This window comes from Pristiophorus japonicus, chromosome 22, assembly GCF_044704955.1.
Source record: "Pristiophorus japonicus isolate sPriJap1 chromosome 22, sPriJap1.hap1, whole genome shotgun sequence".
In the NCBI taxonomy this organism is placed as follows: Eukaryota; Metazoa; Chordata; class Chondrichthyes; family Pristiophoridae; genus Pristiophorus; species Pristiophorus japonicus.
Genome location: NC_091998.1, coordinates 66,662,993 through 66,679,731, shown reverse-complemented (window position 1 = coordinate 66,679,731; position 16,739 = coordinate 66,662,993). Strand labels below are relative to the sequence as shown.

The window sequence follows — 16,739 nt, the reverse complement described above, 5'->3', positions numbered from 1 at the left end:
CCTGCAGAGTTGTTGTCGAAATGTTTTATATGAATACAAGTTGTTGCTTCACAATTTCAAGTGTGGCAGAAGGCCAGAGTGATAATGGCCGCTGTTTCAGACCCAGTGTCCATCAAGGAAAACTAGCAGTTGACAGCGTTCATTGCTAACTGCTGTCTGTCAGTGCTGATGTGTCCCTTGATATTTTTACCAAGTAGACAATTTGTCTTTTATAAAACTGCATGAAAGCGAAATATTAATTTTGATTTTTTTTTTATACATGACTTTTAAATTATAATGGCGAGACCTCCAAAATGCATTGACACGGAATGATAAAGTGAGGCAGCTTATTATTTGCTCATTGACTGCAGCATTATTTTTGAGGTGGATATCTTGGGTTGAAGTCCCACTTGGCGACTGGGTTTAAGAACTGTTGACATGTCGGGGGAGTGGCGCCTGTGGTCTGAAATGGCCGTTTGCCCGCCTCACTTGGTGAGCCATGCAGATCCTGTGCTAACTGTCAGCAAGAGCAGGGGGTGTCCCCAGGACCCTTACACAAACCTTTCTTGGACCCCCGTTGAGTGGTTGGGTTAGTCGGCGATATTTATCTCTTGTGTAACGCCAGGTTTGTGATCCACTGGCACTAACGGTAAATGTGCTGGCTGGGATGATGTGCTACAGCGAACCAGCTCTTGAGAATAAAACTTTTGCTTTCTTCTGTCAATAGCCCCGTGCGGAGCCAATTCCAATCTGCGGGTTCTGTCTGGGGACAAAAGAGCAGAATCGGGAAAAGAAACGTGAGGAGCTCATTTCGTGTGCAGACTGCGGTAACAGTGGTACGTATTCCTCCCAACTTTTCACATCCTTAAAATCCTTTCAGTGCCACTGCCTGAATTCTAATAATGGAAGTTTAGGTTATTGGCTGGGGATCTGTTGGAGCTTGATAGTCTCTGTGTGTATGGATTTTTCTAGTCCTGTGTAATAAACTGCTTTAACAATGCTGAGAATCCATGCAGCACTGGGGTTAAGATGTATATCTGATTTCCACAAGCAACAAAATCACTGGGACTTCTAATTCACTTGGACTATTGGTGTCATGAGTCCAGAATTAAAGACTGTGTCAACCAGCCGACTACTTAGAAAAAGGGCAGCTAACTTTTCAAGAGCCAGAAAAATAAATTACAATTTTTAAATATTGTCTTTACTCGTAAGGCAACTGACGAGAACATTATGCAAAGAGTTTTGAACTCGAGCGCATCAGTGCGGCTTTTGGTATGCTTTGTTCCAACTGTTGGCCTGACGATTTGCATTTTGCTTTGATTACTCTCTGTCCTTGCCTCAGTTTTTCCACGTTCATTCTCTTTCCAGTGTTCCCATTTACCCCAACCTCATTGTTTCTGTCCTGATCTCTCAATTCTCTCCTTATCCCCCTTTCATATTCTCGCTCCTGTTTCCCCTTTTCCTCATTTGTATTTATTTCTTCTCTTCGTATCTTACATTCTCCTTTTCTCTTTCTCATTCCCTCTTTCTCGTTCCCTCTTTCTTTCTCATTCCCCCTTTCTCATTCCCCCTTTTTCATTCCCTTTCCCTTTCTCATTCCCTCTTTCCCTTTCTCTCCGTTCTCTCTTGTATCTGCCCCCCTTTCCATCTTCTTTCTTATTTGCTCTCATTCTAACTCTGTCTCTCTCATTATCTCTTTCTGTCTTTTTCTTTCATTTCCTCTCATTCTATCACCCCCCCACCCCCCACCCTTTCTTTCTCTAATTCCTTGTATCTCTCTCTGGCTCTCATTATCATGCCTTACACAGTTAGCAGCAGTCTCCTAACTTGGAATGTTGCCTTTTACTGTGTCTGCTGCAGAGGCCGATAACTTTGAAGGTTTGGGCTTGTGGTGGTAGATGCACTGTTTCTTTTACCATTTAAACCATTGCGAAGTCCTGACCAGTTCACTGTCTAATAGCTGAGCATCCTCCTCCCTAATCGATATGGTATCACATTCAAGCCATAGTTGTAGAGTTCACGCTAATATGGACAGAGATCCGGCTATATGCCACAACGATGGGTGAAGTTTTGAAAATCCAATTTTCCAAAGTTGGCTCTATTTACCTCAAAAGACAGACCTAATGATGTCTTTAGCTACCCTCACTGTAGTTCATAACTTCAACCTATTCTCTCCCCAAGTTATAGTCCTCTGCGACCAAAGATAGTGGGAATATCGGTTTTATGCCTATCACAAGAACTAGGTCCTAGTCATTTTGTAAAACTGTTCTCAGCCAGTTTAGAATTTCTAGATGACAGAATTATAAGGGCTTTCAAAGAAAAAGTCCTGGTTCCTCGATTAGTGCTCAGAACTGGTCAGGAGAAATGAACGACCATTGGGAACGGTCAGGGACAAGTGAGGCAGCATGGACGGCAAAGGCACACAACTGGACCAGGAAGGTTCAACATGGTCTGGCCAGCAGTGGGGAGCTGGAGAAGGGGAATTGCAGCCCGAGAGCTGATGGACATCCCCCGAAGGAATCTTCAATTGAATTGAATAAAAGGGGATGCAGTGTGACAGTGATACGCCAGAGCTGTGGCTGGAGCTGAGCTACAATGTTTGGAGCATTGGGGCCTACAAAGCAAGTAATAATACTATTGCCTCAATTTGAAAGCACCCAGGTGCGGCTGCTGCAGTTTAAAGCTGGTTCTTTGCATTATCCAGGCGTGAAAAGAAATTGTGACACAGGAAGTAAATGTGGCAAATAGGAAGTGCATGCTGGACGCAAGGCACGTCTAATTTATTAGCTGGGTCTCTGAATACAAGGAAGGCTGCTGTTTTGTTCTGCATGATTGGGCCCTTTGTTATTTTGTGTGACTCACATTGCAGCTATAGGAGCGTTCAGAGAGCCGTGTTTGAGCTACAGGGGTTCTGTGTGCAGCCCTGGACATGCCATGTGTCCGCCCTATCACAGCTCGATGTTTTTTCAAACCAACATCAACTTGTGCTGCGAATATTTCTGTTTCCTTCTGAAACATTTTACTCGGCTTCAGTCTCGTTGACGGGTGCAGCCCTAATCCAAGTAATGATGCCGCAGTTTATGTCGCTCCCTCAAGAGGAACCTGAAATGAAAGCAGAAATTTCTGTTGTTGGGAGTCAAAGGCTGAAGCTTTAGAACGCTTTCTGTGCTACTCTGTGTTTGAACAGATTCAAGATAAACGAGACTCTAAAGAGATCTCTCGGGTGTTTTTGTCTTTTGGATTGTTTTGTTTTTAGCTCACAAGAATCATACATCACAGAAGGAGGCCATCTGCCCATCATGCCCGTGCTGGCTCTGAAAGAGCTGTCCAATTAGTCCCACTCACCTGCTCTTTCTCCATAGCCTTACAATGCAAGTGCCTGCTACTGGCAGCACATTCAAGGCCGTTAACGACCTCTTCCCACATCGACGAGTGTCCTCTGTGGCGGTGGTCACTGGGTGGTGACGAGGAGCAGGCTGACACTTACTTTCCTTGGCCCAGAGTCGGGGCCAATCCTCGGCCACAGTGCGGGCTGAGATCAGTGAACTCGGCACAGAGCTCGTCAAATCCGGAGCCCCTCGGTCCCAGCGGCTTGCTGTCGTCACAACCGGGCTCGCTCGTTACACAACATGCACCTCCATTCACAGGATCCAACAATTTCCATTGAAATTTTTTTTGGCGCAAATTAAAACGGACAACTTGGGTCGTCCTCCGAGGGATAAAGGTCGCGTGGTGCCCTCATATTGTCTCAAACAGCGCGGCTGTAAACAACATGGCGTTACCTCACCCCCCCCCCCCCCCCCTCCTCCCTTCACTACTTTGCAAGCAACAAGGAGAGATTTCCTGCCTCTCGCTGGGAGAAACCTTGTTGGTGCTGCAGTTTATATTTTTGTTCTTGTGTGGCAATGCTTCACAATAGTTACTGCAGTGTGCACTGCCTGTTCCTTTAGTGTACGATTGGAAGAGACACAACAACAAATAGCTGGCAGCTGTAGTGCTTCTCTGTCTGGCACTCCACAGGGCTACGACTCCCAGTATTTGAACATCCAACACCCAATGATCTGCTCACTGATACTATCCAGTGCCCCCACATTTCATCAGCTCTTTCGCCCTCCTCCTACAGCACCATAAACTCCCACTGCGCCTCAGTACTTTGACATGCAGCCTACATGTTGCCTGGAGCATCTTTCTTATTATCTTTCTTTGGATCCTGGGCTTGAAAAAGGCAAGGCATATAATCAAACAAACATAACAATAATCATCGCCGCTGAGTTACAATTTCCATTAAAATGTGGACACAATCACATAATTTAAACCTAAAAATACACTCCCATCGCATTTGGTAATACAAACTTAATTTCAGTTATCGTGAATCATTGGTCCTGATAATACATTATAGCTTAAAACATATCCACTGTGGGTAAAGCCACTCGTATCTACACTTAAGTGTTGCGCCCAGCACACATCTGTCACACTTCATTACAGCTGTAAACCAGCCTTAAAACATGAAAAACAACAACGTATTTAGATAGTGTCTTTAACATCCCAAGGTGTTTCACAGCAGTGTTATAAGACAAAACAAATAAATTTGACACCGAACCACATAAGAAGAAATTAGCGCAGGTGACCAAAAGCTTGGTCAAAGAGGTAGGTTTTAAGGAGCGCCTTAAAGGAGGAAAGAGAGGTAGAGAGGCGGAGAGGTTTAGGCAGGGAGTTCCAGAGCTTGGGGCCCAGGCAACAGAAGGCACGGCCACCGATGGTGGAGCGATTATAATCAGGGATGCTCAGGAGGGCAGAATTTGAGGAGCGCAGCTATCTCAGGGGGGAGGGGGGGGTTTATGAGGCTGAAGGAGATTACAGAGATAGGGAGGGATGAGGCCAAGGAGAGATTTGTAATCAAGGATGAGACTTTTGAAATTGAGTTGCTGCTTAACCAGAAGCCAATGTGGGTCAGTTAGCACAGTGGGTGATGGGTGAGCGGGACTCAGTGCAAGTTAGGACACGGGCTGCTAAGTTTTGGATGACCAAGTTTAAGTAGGGTAGAATGTGGGAGGCCGGCCAGGAGTGTGTTGGATAGTCAAGTCTCGAGTTATAAAGGCATGGATGAGGGTTTTAGCAGCAGATGAGCTGAGGCAGGGACGGAGGTGGGCGATGTTACTGAGGTGGAAATATACGGTCATAGTTATGAAACACATTAAAACATGAAAAAGAATGCCAATCATGGACTTGGAACTTCGAGTGTACAATGATCCTCTTACCTCAACAGTTCACAAGCAGTTTCAGTTATTTGGATTTGCCCATTTAGATCACTTCCACACAGGGAGGACTAGAGCAGTGCCCTTCAGGGGACAAGCCAGATTAACAGCTGAACATTACAGCTCTGCTGCAGCCCCCAGACTCCTGTCAGATACGCCATGGGGAGTATATTTATGTTGATGTGACTTGGCCTTCTAAAGTTCAGGTGCAATGCCAAGTGTTCAAAATCAAAAGGTAAGCTCTAACATGTTGTGGATTCGTGCTTTTCTTTTTTTCCTCCTGTTTCTTTGTATTCACATTGCAAAAGCAGCACATGCTACCCATCCATAACATTGGGGTAACCAGCTCTATTTCGAATAACTTGCAATGATGCACGTCCTTGTGAGTGACGTCTGTGTGTGTGTGTGTGTGTGTGTGTGTGTGTGTGTGTGTGTGTGTGTGAACAATATGGTCACAGACTGAACTTCAGCTCTGCTATGTTTCCAGGTCACCCGTCCTGTTTGAAGTTCTCTCCGGAACTAACGGCTCGTGTGAAGGCCTTGCGATGGCAGTGTATTGAATGCAAGACGTGCAGCACCTGTCGGGACCAGGGGAAAAATGCTGTAAGTAGCCCTTCAATCTGTACGAGAGACAATCTTCAAAGTTTGCCCAAAAATAAGTTGGGAAAGTAGCTGCAGAGTTGAAACTGTTGGTTGGGACTCCCGTGTTAACAAGAACTTAAGAAATAGGAGCAGGAGTAGGCCATTCGACCCCTCGAGCCTGCTCCGCCATTCAATGAGATCATAAGATCATGGCTGATCTTCTACCTCAACTCCACTAACGTGCACTATTCCCATATCCCTTGATTCCCTTAATATCAAAAAATTTGTTGCCATTTATCAGATTACTTTGCATTTAGTAAAACCCATCACAATCTTTTGCAATACTCAATCAAGAAGGAATGAACTTGCTTTTATACAGCACCTTATCATGGTTATATAGCACCTTATCATGGTTATATAGCACCTGATCATGGTTATATAGCACCTGATCATGGTTATATAGCACCTTATCATGGTTATATAGCACCTTATCATGGTTATATAGCACCTTATCATGGTTATATAGCACCTGATCATGGTTATATAGCACCTTATCATGGTTATATAGCACCTGATCATGGTTATATAGCACCTGATCATGGTTATATAGTGCACAAATCTAGGCTGACACTCCAGTACAGTACTGAGGGAGCACTGCACTGTCGGAGGTGCCGTCTTTCGTAGAAACATAGAAACATAGAAAATAGGTGCAGGAGTAGGCCATTCGGCCCTTCGAGCCTGCACCGCCATTCAATAAGATCATGGCATCATGGCTGATCATTCCTTCAGTACCCCTTTCCTGCTTTCTCTCCATACCCCTTGATCCCCTTAACCGTAAGGGCCATATCTAACTCCCTCTTGAATATATCCAGTGAACTGGCCTCAACAATTCTCTGCGGCAGGGAATTCCACAGGTTAACAACTCTCTGAGTGAAGAAGTTTCTCCTCATCTCAGTCCTAAATGGCCTACCCTTTATTCTAAGACTATGTCCCCTGGTTCTGGACTTCCCCAACATCGGGGACATTCGTCCCGCATCTATCCTGCCCAGTCCCGTCAGAATCTTATACGTTTCTATGAGATCCCCTCTCATCCTTCTAAACTCCAGTGAATAAAGGCCCAGTTGATCCAGTCTCTCCTCATATGACAGCCCAGCCATCCTTGGAATCAGTCTGGTGAACCTTCGCTGCACTCCCTCAATAGCAAGAACGTCTTTCCTCAGACTAGGAGACCAAAACTGAACACAATATTCCAGGTGAGGCCTCACCAAGGCCCTGTCCAGCTGCATTAAGACCTCCCTGCTTCTATATTCAAATCCCCTAGCTATGAAGGCCAACATACCATTTGCCTTCTTAACCGCCTGCTGTACCTGCATGCCCACTTTCAGTGACTGATGTACCATGACACCCAGGTCTCGTTGCACCTCCTCTTTTCCTAGTCTGCTGCCATTCAGATAATATTCTGCCTTCGTGTTTTTGCCCCCAAAATGGATAACCTCACATTTATCCACATTATACTGCATCTGCCATGCATTTGCCCACTCACCTAACCTGTCCAAGTCACCCTGCAGCCTCTTAGCGTCCTCCTCACAGCTCACACCGCCACCCAGTTTAGTGTCATCCGCAAACTTGGAGATATTACACTCTATTCCTTCATCTAAATCATTAATGTATATTGTAAAGAGCTGGGGTCCCAGCACTGAGCCCTGTGGCACCCCACTAGTCACTGCCTGAAAAGGACCCGTTTATCCAGATTCTCTGCTTCCTGTCTGCCAACCAGTTCCCTATCCACGTCAATATATTACCCCCAATACCATGTGCTTTGATTTTGCACACCAATCTCTTGTGCGGGACCTTGTCAGAAGCCTTTTGAAAGTCCAAATACACCACATCCACTGGTTCTCCCTTGTCCACTCTGCTAGTTACATCCTCAAAAAATTCCAGAAGATTCATAAATCCATGCTGACTTGGTCCGATCCTGTCACTGCTTTCCAAATGCACTGCTATTTCATCCTTAATGATTGATTCCAACATTTTCCCCACTACTGATGTCAGGCTAACCGGTCTATAATTCCCTGTTTTCTCTCTCCCTCCTTTTTTAAAAAGTGGTGTTACATTAGCTACCCTCCAGTCCATAGGAACTGATCCAGAGTCGATAAACTGTTGGAAAATGATCACCAATGCATCCACTATTTCTAGGGCCACTTCCTTGAGTACTCTGGGATACAGACTATCAGGCCCCGGGGACTTATCGGCCTTCAATCCCATCAATTTCCCGAACACAATTTCCCGCCTAATAAGGATATCCTTCAGTTCCTCCTTCTCACTAGACCCACTGTCCCCTAGTACCTTCAGAAGGTTATTTGTATCTTCCTTCGTGAAGACAGAACCGAAGTATTGGTTCAATTGGTCTGCCATTTCTTTGTTCGCCGTTATAAATTCACCTGAAGCCAACTGCAAGGGACCAACGTTTGTCTTTACTAATCTTTTTCTCTTCACATATTTATAGAAGCTTTTGCAGTCAGTTTTTATATTCCCTGCAAGCTTCCTCTTATACTCTATTTTCCCCCTCCTAATTAAACCCATAGTCCTCCTCTGTTGAATTCTAAATTTCTCCCAGTCCTCAGGTTTGTTGCTTTTTCTAGCCAATTTATATGCCTCTTCCTTGGCTTTAACACTATCCTTAATTTCCTTTGTTAGCCATGGTTGAGCCACCTTCCCAGTTTTATTTTTACTCCAGACAGGGATGAACAATTGCTGAAGTTCATCCATGTGATCTTTAAATGTTTGCCATTGCCTATCCACCGTCAACCCTTTGAGTATCCTTTTGCCAGTCTATTCTAGTCAATTCACGCCTCATACCGTCGAAGTTACCTTTCCTTAAGTTCAGGACCCTAGTTTCCGAATTAACTTTGTCACTCTTCACCTTAATGAGGAATTCTACCATATTATGGTCACTTTTCCCCAAGGGGCCTCGCACAACAAGATTGCTAATTAGTCCCTTCTCATTACACATCACCCAGTCTAGGATGGCCAGTTCCCTGGTTGGTTCCTCGACATATTGGTCGAGAAAACCATCCCTAATACACTCCAGGAAATCCTCCTTCACTGCATTGCTACCAGTTAGGTTAGCTCAATCAATATTTGTCTGAGAAACTTCTTCACCCAGAGAGTGGTGAACCTGTGGAATTCTCTACCGCAGAAAGTTGTTGAGGCCAATTCACTAAATATATTCAAAAAGGAGTTAGATGTAGTCCTTACTACTAGGGGGATCAAGGGGTATGGCGAGAAAGCAGGAATGGGGTACTGAAGTTGAATGTTCAGCCATGAACTCATTGAATGGCGGTGCAGGCTAGAAGGGCCGAATGGCCTACTCCTGCACCTATTTTCTATGTTTCTATGTTTCTAATATGTAAATTAAAGTCGCCCATGATAACTGCTGTACCTTTATTGCACACATCCCTTATTTCTTGTTTGATGCTGTCCCCAACCTCACTACTACTATTTGGTGGTCCATACACAACTCCCACTAGCGTTTTCTGCCCTTTGGAATTCTGCAGCTCCACCTATACCGATTCCACATCATCCAAGCTAATGTCCTTTCTTACTATTGCATTAATTTCTTCTTTAACCAGCAACGCCACTCCGCCTCCTTTTCCTTTCTGTCTATTCTTCCTAAATACTGAATACCCTTGGATGGTGAGTTCCCAGCCTTGGTCACCCTGGAGCCATGTCTCCATGATGCCAATCACATCGTTTCCGTTAACTGCTATCTGCACAGTTAATTCATCCACCTTATTCCGAATACTCGCATTGAGGCAGAGCCTTCAGGCTTGTCTTTTTAACACCCTTTGCCCCTTTAGAATTTTGCTGTAATGTGGCCCTTTTTGTTTTTTGCCTTGGGTTTCTCTGCCCTCCACTTTTACTATTCTCCTTTTTATATTTTGCTTCTGACCCCATTTTATTTCCCTCTGTCTCCCTGCATTGGTTCCTATCCCCCTGCCACATTAGCTTAACTCCTCCCCAACAGCACGAGCAAACACTCCTCCTAGGACATTGCCCCAGGTGCAGACCGTCCGGTTTGTACTGGTCCCACCTCCCCCAGAACCGGTTCCGATGTCCCAGGAATTTGAATCCCTCCCTGCTGCACCACAGGTCAAGCCACGTATTCATCTGAGCTATTCTGTGATTCCTACTCTGACCAGCACGTGGCACTGGTAGCAATCCTGAGATTAATACTTTTGAGGTCCTACTTTTTAATTTAACTCCTAGCTCCCTAAATTCGTCTCGTAGGACCTCATCCCGTTTTTTACCTATATCGTTGGTACCTATATGCACCACGACAACTGGCTGTTCACCCTCCCTTTTCAGAATGTCCTGCACCCGCTCCGAGACATCCTTGACCCTTGCACCAGGGAGGCAACATACCATCCTGGAGTCTCGGTTGCGGCCGCAGAAACGCCTATCTATTCTCCTTACAATTGAATCCCCTATCACTATCGCTCTCCCACTCTTTTTCCTGCCCTCCTGTGCAGCAGAGCCAGCCACGGTGCCATGAACTTGGCTGCTGCTCCCTCCCCTGATGAGTCATCCCTCTCAACAGTACCCAAAGCGGTGTATCTGTTTTGCAGGGGGATGACCACTGGGGACCCCTGCACTACCTTCCTTCCACTGCTCTTCCTGTTGGTCACCCACTCCCTATCTGGCTGTGTACCCATTACCTGCGGTGTGACCAACTCACTAAACGTGCTATTCACGTCATTCTCAGCATCGTGGATGCTCCAGAGTTCATCCACCCGCAGCTCCAGTGCCGCAATGCGGTCTGTCAAGAGCTGGAGACGGATTCACTTCCCGCACACGTAGTCATCAGGGACACCGGAAGCGTCCCTGACTTCCCACATCGTACAGGAGGAGCACAACACGTGTCTGAGCTCTCCTGCCATGACTTAACCCTTAGATACACTTAAGTTGACAACAACAATGTTAAAAGGTTACTTACTGATATAAAAAGAAAAAGAAAAACTACTTACCAATCACTTACCCCCTTGGCTGTGACGTCACCTTTCATTTTCTTTCTACTACTTTTTTGCCTTCTCCCTGTAGCTGCACAAGCTGGGCCTTTATCGGCCTCTGCCGATCCCCGGACTCGCGCCTCAGCGACCACGAACTCCCGCTGCCTCTCGCGGCCTTTATAGGCCTCGGACACTCCCCGGACTCACGCCTCAGCGACCACGAACTCCCGCTGCCTCTCGCGGCCTTTATAGGCCTCGGACACTCCCCGGACTCGCGCCTCAGCGACCACGAACTCCCGCTGCCTCTCGCGGCCTTTATAGGCCTCGGACACTCCCCGGACTCACGCCTCAGCGACCACGAACTCCCGCTGCCTCTCGCGGCCTTTATAGGCCTCGGACACTCCCTGGACTCACGCCTCAGCGACCACGAACTCCCGCTGCCTCTCGCGGCCTTTATCGGCCTCGGACACTCCCTGGACTCACGCCTCAGTGACGGATGAGGCGTTAAACCGAGGCCCCGTCTGCTCTCTCAGGTGGATGTAAAAGATCCCATGGCACTATTTTGAAGAAGAGCAGGGGAGTTATCCCCGGTGTCCTGGGGCCAATATTTATCCCTCAATCAACATAACAAAAACAGATTATCTGGTCATTATCACATTGCTGTGTGTGGGAGCTTGCTATGTGCAAATTGGCTGCTGTGTTTCCCACATTACAACAGTGACTACACTTCAAAAGCACTTCATTGGCTGTAAAGCACTTTGGGACGTCGGGTTGTCGTGAAAGGCGCTATATAAATGCAAGTCTTTTTTGCTCAGATGTCTTAAAGTACTTCACATAATTTGGAGTGCAATGATAGTGTGCTGCCATTTTGCCAACAAAATCCCACAAATAGCCATGAGATGAATAATCAATTAATCTGTTTTTGGTTGTCTTAATTGAGGAAAGGATGTTGGACAGAACGCCAGAAGAACTCCCTGTTTCCCTTTAGATAGTTCCACGACATCATTTCTAGCCACCTGAACAGGGAGAGAGGGTCTCGGTTTAACGCCTCACCCGAAAGACAACATGACTCTCAGTGCTGCTCTCCTCCAGTGTTGCGCCGGACTGTCGACCTCAATTACGTACTCAATGCTGAGTACCTTACCGTGCTGCAGAACTAGTGAATAGCACCATCTACTTTCAGATCCTCTGTCCTCATCATCTTTGTTGCACTCATCCCCTGCTGTGTTCAGGCTTACTGTTGTATAATAGTAATGCCGAGTTTTTTTCCTGTTACATTGAAAGAAAAATGATCTACAGACTTTAAGAAAGACTAGAAACATAGAAAATAGGTGCAGGAGCAGGCCATTCAGCCCTTCTAGCCTGCACCGCCATTCAATGAGTTCATGGCTGAACATGAAACTTCAGTACCCCCTTCCTGCTTTCTCGCCATACCCCTTGATCCCCCCGAATAGTAAGGACTTCATCTAACTCCCTTTTGAATATATTTAGTGAATTGGCCTCAACTACTTTCTGTGGTAGAGAATTCCACAGGTTCACCACTCTCTGGGTGAAGAAGTTTCTCCTCATCTCGGTCCTAAATGGCTTACCCCTTATCCTTAGACTGTGACCCCTGGTTCTGGACTTCCCCAACATTGGGAACATTGGGAACTAATTGAGTAAGTGTTCGGATTTCAGTCAAATGTAATGGTGGGTGTGCAAAGTGTTGTATTTCATTCACTTGACTGAAAAGCACACAGTTACACTTTGGAATTCTCTACCCCAGAGGGCTGTGGAGGCTCTGTCTTTGAGTATATTCAAGGCTGAGATCGATAGATTTTTGGATATTAGGGAATCAAGGGATATGGAGATCGGGCGGGAAAGTGGAGTTGAGGTCGATGATCAGCCATGGTCTTATTGAATGGCGGAGCAGGCTCGAGGGACTGAATGGCCTACTCCTGCTCCTAATTCTTCTGTTCTAAACTTGGATTGAGTCCTCCGAGCATTTTGAGTATGATACGGAGGCGATGTGTTGATGATTGCAGGTATGTTACTGGTGCTTGATAGTACAGGTGCAGCGTTGAGGTTCCGGAACCCGGACTGCGGGACAATCTGTGGCAGGATCGTCTGGAATCTGGACCCGCTGACCTCGGGACCTTGCCGCTGCCCAACCTCGGGCATCGCCTCGCCCCGCTCACCTCACCACTGTTGCCCTTACCTCGGGGCCTTCTCGGCGGGGCCCGCCCGACGACTACCTCCGCGACGGGGCCCACCCGACGACTACCTCCTCGGCGGGGCCCGCCCGACGACTACCTCCGCGACGGGGCCCACCCGACGACTACCTCCGCGACGGGGCCCACCCGACGACTACCTCCGCGACGGGGATCGCCCGACGACGACCTCCGCGACGGGGCCCGCCCGACGACGACCTCCGCGGCGGGGCCCGCCCGACGACGACCTCCCTGACGACGACATCCGCGGCGGAGCCCGCCCGACGACGACCTCCGCGGCGGGGCCCACCCGACGACGACCTCCGCGGCGGGGCCCACCCGACGACTACCTCCGCGACGGGGATCGCCCGACGACGACCTCCGCGACGGGGCCCGCCCGACGACGACCTCCGCGGCGGGGCCCGCCCGACGACGACCTCCCTGACGACGACATCCGCGGCGGGGCCCGCCCGACGACGACCTCCGCGGCGGGGCCCGCCCGACGACGACCTCCCTGACGACGACCTCCGCGGCGGGGCCCACCCGACAACGACCTCCGCGGCGGAGCCCACCCGACAACGACCTCCGCGGCGGGGCCCGCCCGACGACGACCTCCCTGACGACGACCTCCGCGGCGGGGCCGGATGGCCCGAACAGCTCATCGGTGGGAATTTCCCTTCCCCCCCACCCCACCCCACCCCAATTTCTGACGTTCTGAAATCCGGAAATCCCCGAACCTGGGCTTGTGTGTTTCTGGATTCGTGACGTCAGAAACCAATCGAAAGCCCGGAATCCGGAATGGCGTCGGTCCCGAGGGCCAAACAGTCGATCAGAACTATATAGTGGAATTGTGGTACCAGGTGCATAAAGTATCGTGTAGGGTGGATGCAGAGAGGATGTTCCCCCCCGTGGGGGAATCTAGAACTAGGAGCCAAAGTTTCAGAATCTTTGGGTGCCTATTTAAAACTGAGATGAGGAGGAATTACTTCTCAGGTCATGGCTCTTTGCAATTCTCTGCCCCAGAGAGCTATGGGGGCTGGGTCATTGAATATATTTAAGATGGAGATAGACAGATTTTTGATCAATAAGGGAGTCGAGGGTTATGGGGAGCGGGCAGGGAAGTGGAGCTGAGGCCAAGATCAGATCAGCCAGGATTTATTAAATGGCGGAGCAGGCTCGATGGACCGTATGGCTGACTCCTGCTCCTATTTCTTATGTTCTTGTGTAAGGTTTTGGGATGGGAGAAAGGAAGTTCCAGAGTACAGGGCTATGACGGTTGAAGAATGAACTAGTTTTTGTGTAATGCAGGTACAACGTCCGAAATCCGCCAACCTCGGGACTGAGGCCGTGCCGGTTTTCGGATTTTTCCGGATTTCGGACCTCGCCGACCCTCCGCTTCTCGCTGCCCACTGCTCCGTCGATCCGCGACAACCCGGCACTGCGGTTTTTAACGATTTCCTTGTCCCTTGCCGCCCAATGTTGCCATCTTGGCCGCCGCAAAAATATTGGGTTTTCGGACTGCCGGATTCGGGACATTGTACCTGCAGTTGTGATGATGGTTGGGCTTATTTGTAACTCGCCCCTGGAGGCTGTGTTTTAAATACTGCTAACGTTACTGTTTATGGATGTTGTTTGAGGCTCCCTGATCGTTTTGTGGTTTATAAGTTGACGATCTATTCCAATCCATTACTTTGAATTCTGTGGTAAATCTAAATGAGCCAGGCCAATAACACAAAGCAGGGGCACCGCTTTACGTGGCTGATTATGGGAGCTATATACACGGTGTGAAATGATTTGCAAAGACAATAGTTTACATTGGCTGCATGTTGAAGAGGGATCTTGGAAGCCATACGTGGAACATTGTGATGTATGTGATCCTCGGTGGCAGTGAACAGCTACTGTTTTGTGATCTGTTATTCCTTTAGTATCACTTGAAAAGTCATGAAGATTAATAATGATCTTTACCACTCCTTTCTCTGTAGGATAACATGTTGTTCTGTGACTCGTGTGATCGAGGGTTTCACATGGAGTGCTGTGACCCACCGCTCACCAGGATGCCGAAAGGTAACAGTTCTTCCCGCTGATGAAAGGCCATTAACTCACTCCTCCCCCACAGCCTGTGTGGCTGCTACATGCTATAGACACACTCAGGCTCCAGTTACAACGCCTCTATGGGATTGGATTTCCTCAGGTGATGGGACTGAAGACTGGTCCCCACCTGTGCCAAATCCGTTCAGGAGAAGCCATAGGTAGCAATATTTGGTTTTAGTTTGGGATCAGAGCTCAGTGCTGGGAGGAACTGCCGTGTGTTCCTATGAGACACTCCCCCGCCCCCCCAATATTGTACCTACATTTGGTTGATGGAGTTGGGATCCCGGGCCCTGATCTGGTTGTAGGCGCTCTGCTTCGGGCTGTCAACCTGTCACAGGGAAGGACACATTGGATCAGAGCTCTGTGTGTGAGATTGTGATTGTGTGTGTGTGTGTGTGTGTGAGATTGTGTGTGTGTGTGTGTGTGTGTGTATGTGAGATTGTGTGTGTGTGTGTGTGTGTGAGATTGTGTGTGTGTGTGAGATTGTGTGTGTGTGTGAGATTGTGTGTGTGTGTGAGATTGTGTGTGTGTGTGTGATTGTGTGTGTGTGTGTGTGTGATTGTGTGTGTGTGTGTGTGTGATTGTGTGTGTGTGTGTGTGAGATTGTGTGTGTGAGATTGTGTGTGTGTGTGTGAGATTGTGTGTGTGTGTGTGAGATTGTGTGAGTGTGTGTGTGAGATTGTGTGTGAGAGATTGTGTGAGTGTGTGTGTGTGAGATTGAGTATGTGTGAGAGATTGTGTGTGTGTGTGTGTGAGATTGTGTGTGTGTGTGTGTGATTGAGTGTGTGTGTATGTGTGAGAGATTGTGTGTGTGTGTGTGTGAGATTGTGTGTGTGTGTGTGTGAGATTGAGTGTGTGTGTGAGAGATTGAGTGTGTGTGTGTGTGTGTGTGTGAGATTGTGTGTGTGTGTGTGTGTGAGATTGTGTGTGTGTGTGAGATTGTGTGTGTGTGTGTGAGATTGTGTGTGTGTGAGATTGTGTGTGTGTGTGTGAGATTGAGTGTATGTGTGTGAGATTGAGTGTGTGTGTATGTGTGAGAGATTGAGTGTGTGTGTGTGTGTGAGATATTGTGTGTGTGTGTGTGTGTGAGATATTGTGTGTGTGTGTGAGATTGTGTGTGAATGTGTGATTGTGATTGTGTGTGTGTGAGATTGTGTGTGTGAGATTGTGTGTGTGTGTGTGAGATTGTGTGTGTGTGTAATTGTGTGTGTGTGTGTGAGATTGTGTGTGTGAGATTGTGTGTGCTTGTGTGTGTGAGATTGTGTGTGTGTGTGTAAGATTGTGATTGTGTGTGTGTGTGTGAGATTGTGTGTGTGTGTGAGAGTGTGTGTGTGTGTGAGATTGTGTGTGTGTGTGAGATTGTGTGTGTGTGTGAGATTGTGATTGTGTGTGTGTGTGTGTGAGATTATGATTGTGTGTGTGTGTGTGTGTGATTGTGATTGTGTTTGTGTGTGTGTGTGTGTGTGAGATTGTGTGTGTGTGTGTGTGTGTGTGTGAGATTGTGTGTGTGTGTGAGATTGTGTGTGTGTATGTGAGATTATGAGTGTGTGTGTGTGTGTATGTGAGATTATGAGTGTGTGTGTGTGAGATTGTGTGTGTGTGTGTGTGTGTGAGATTGTGTGTGTGTGTGTGTG

The 16,739-nt window shown here is 47.6% G+C and overlaps 1 protein-coding gene across 1 annotated transcript in view; it reads left to right on the top strand.

Annotated features, from left to right (window-relative positions):
* LOC139235128 (histone acetyltransferase KAT6A-like) overlaps positions 1-16,739 on the top strand; it is a 211,541-nt gene that overhangs the window by 105,199 nt on the left and 89,603 nt on the right. The window contains exons 3-5 of the mRNA XM_070866337.1: positions 707-815; positions 5,722-5,837; positions 14,997-15,078. Of these exons, the coding sequence (XP_070722438.1) occupies positions 707-815; positions 5,722-5,837; positions 14,997-15,078 (307 nt within the window). The remainder of the gene's footprint in view (positions 1-706; positions 816-5,721; positions 5,838-14,996; positions 15,079-16,739) is intronic.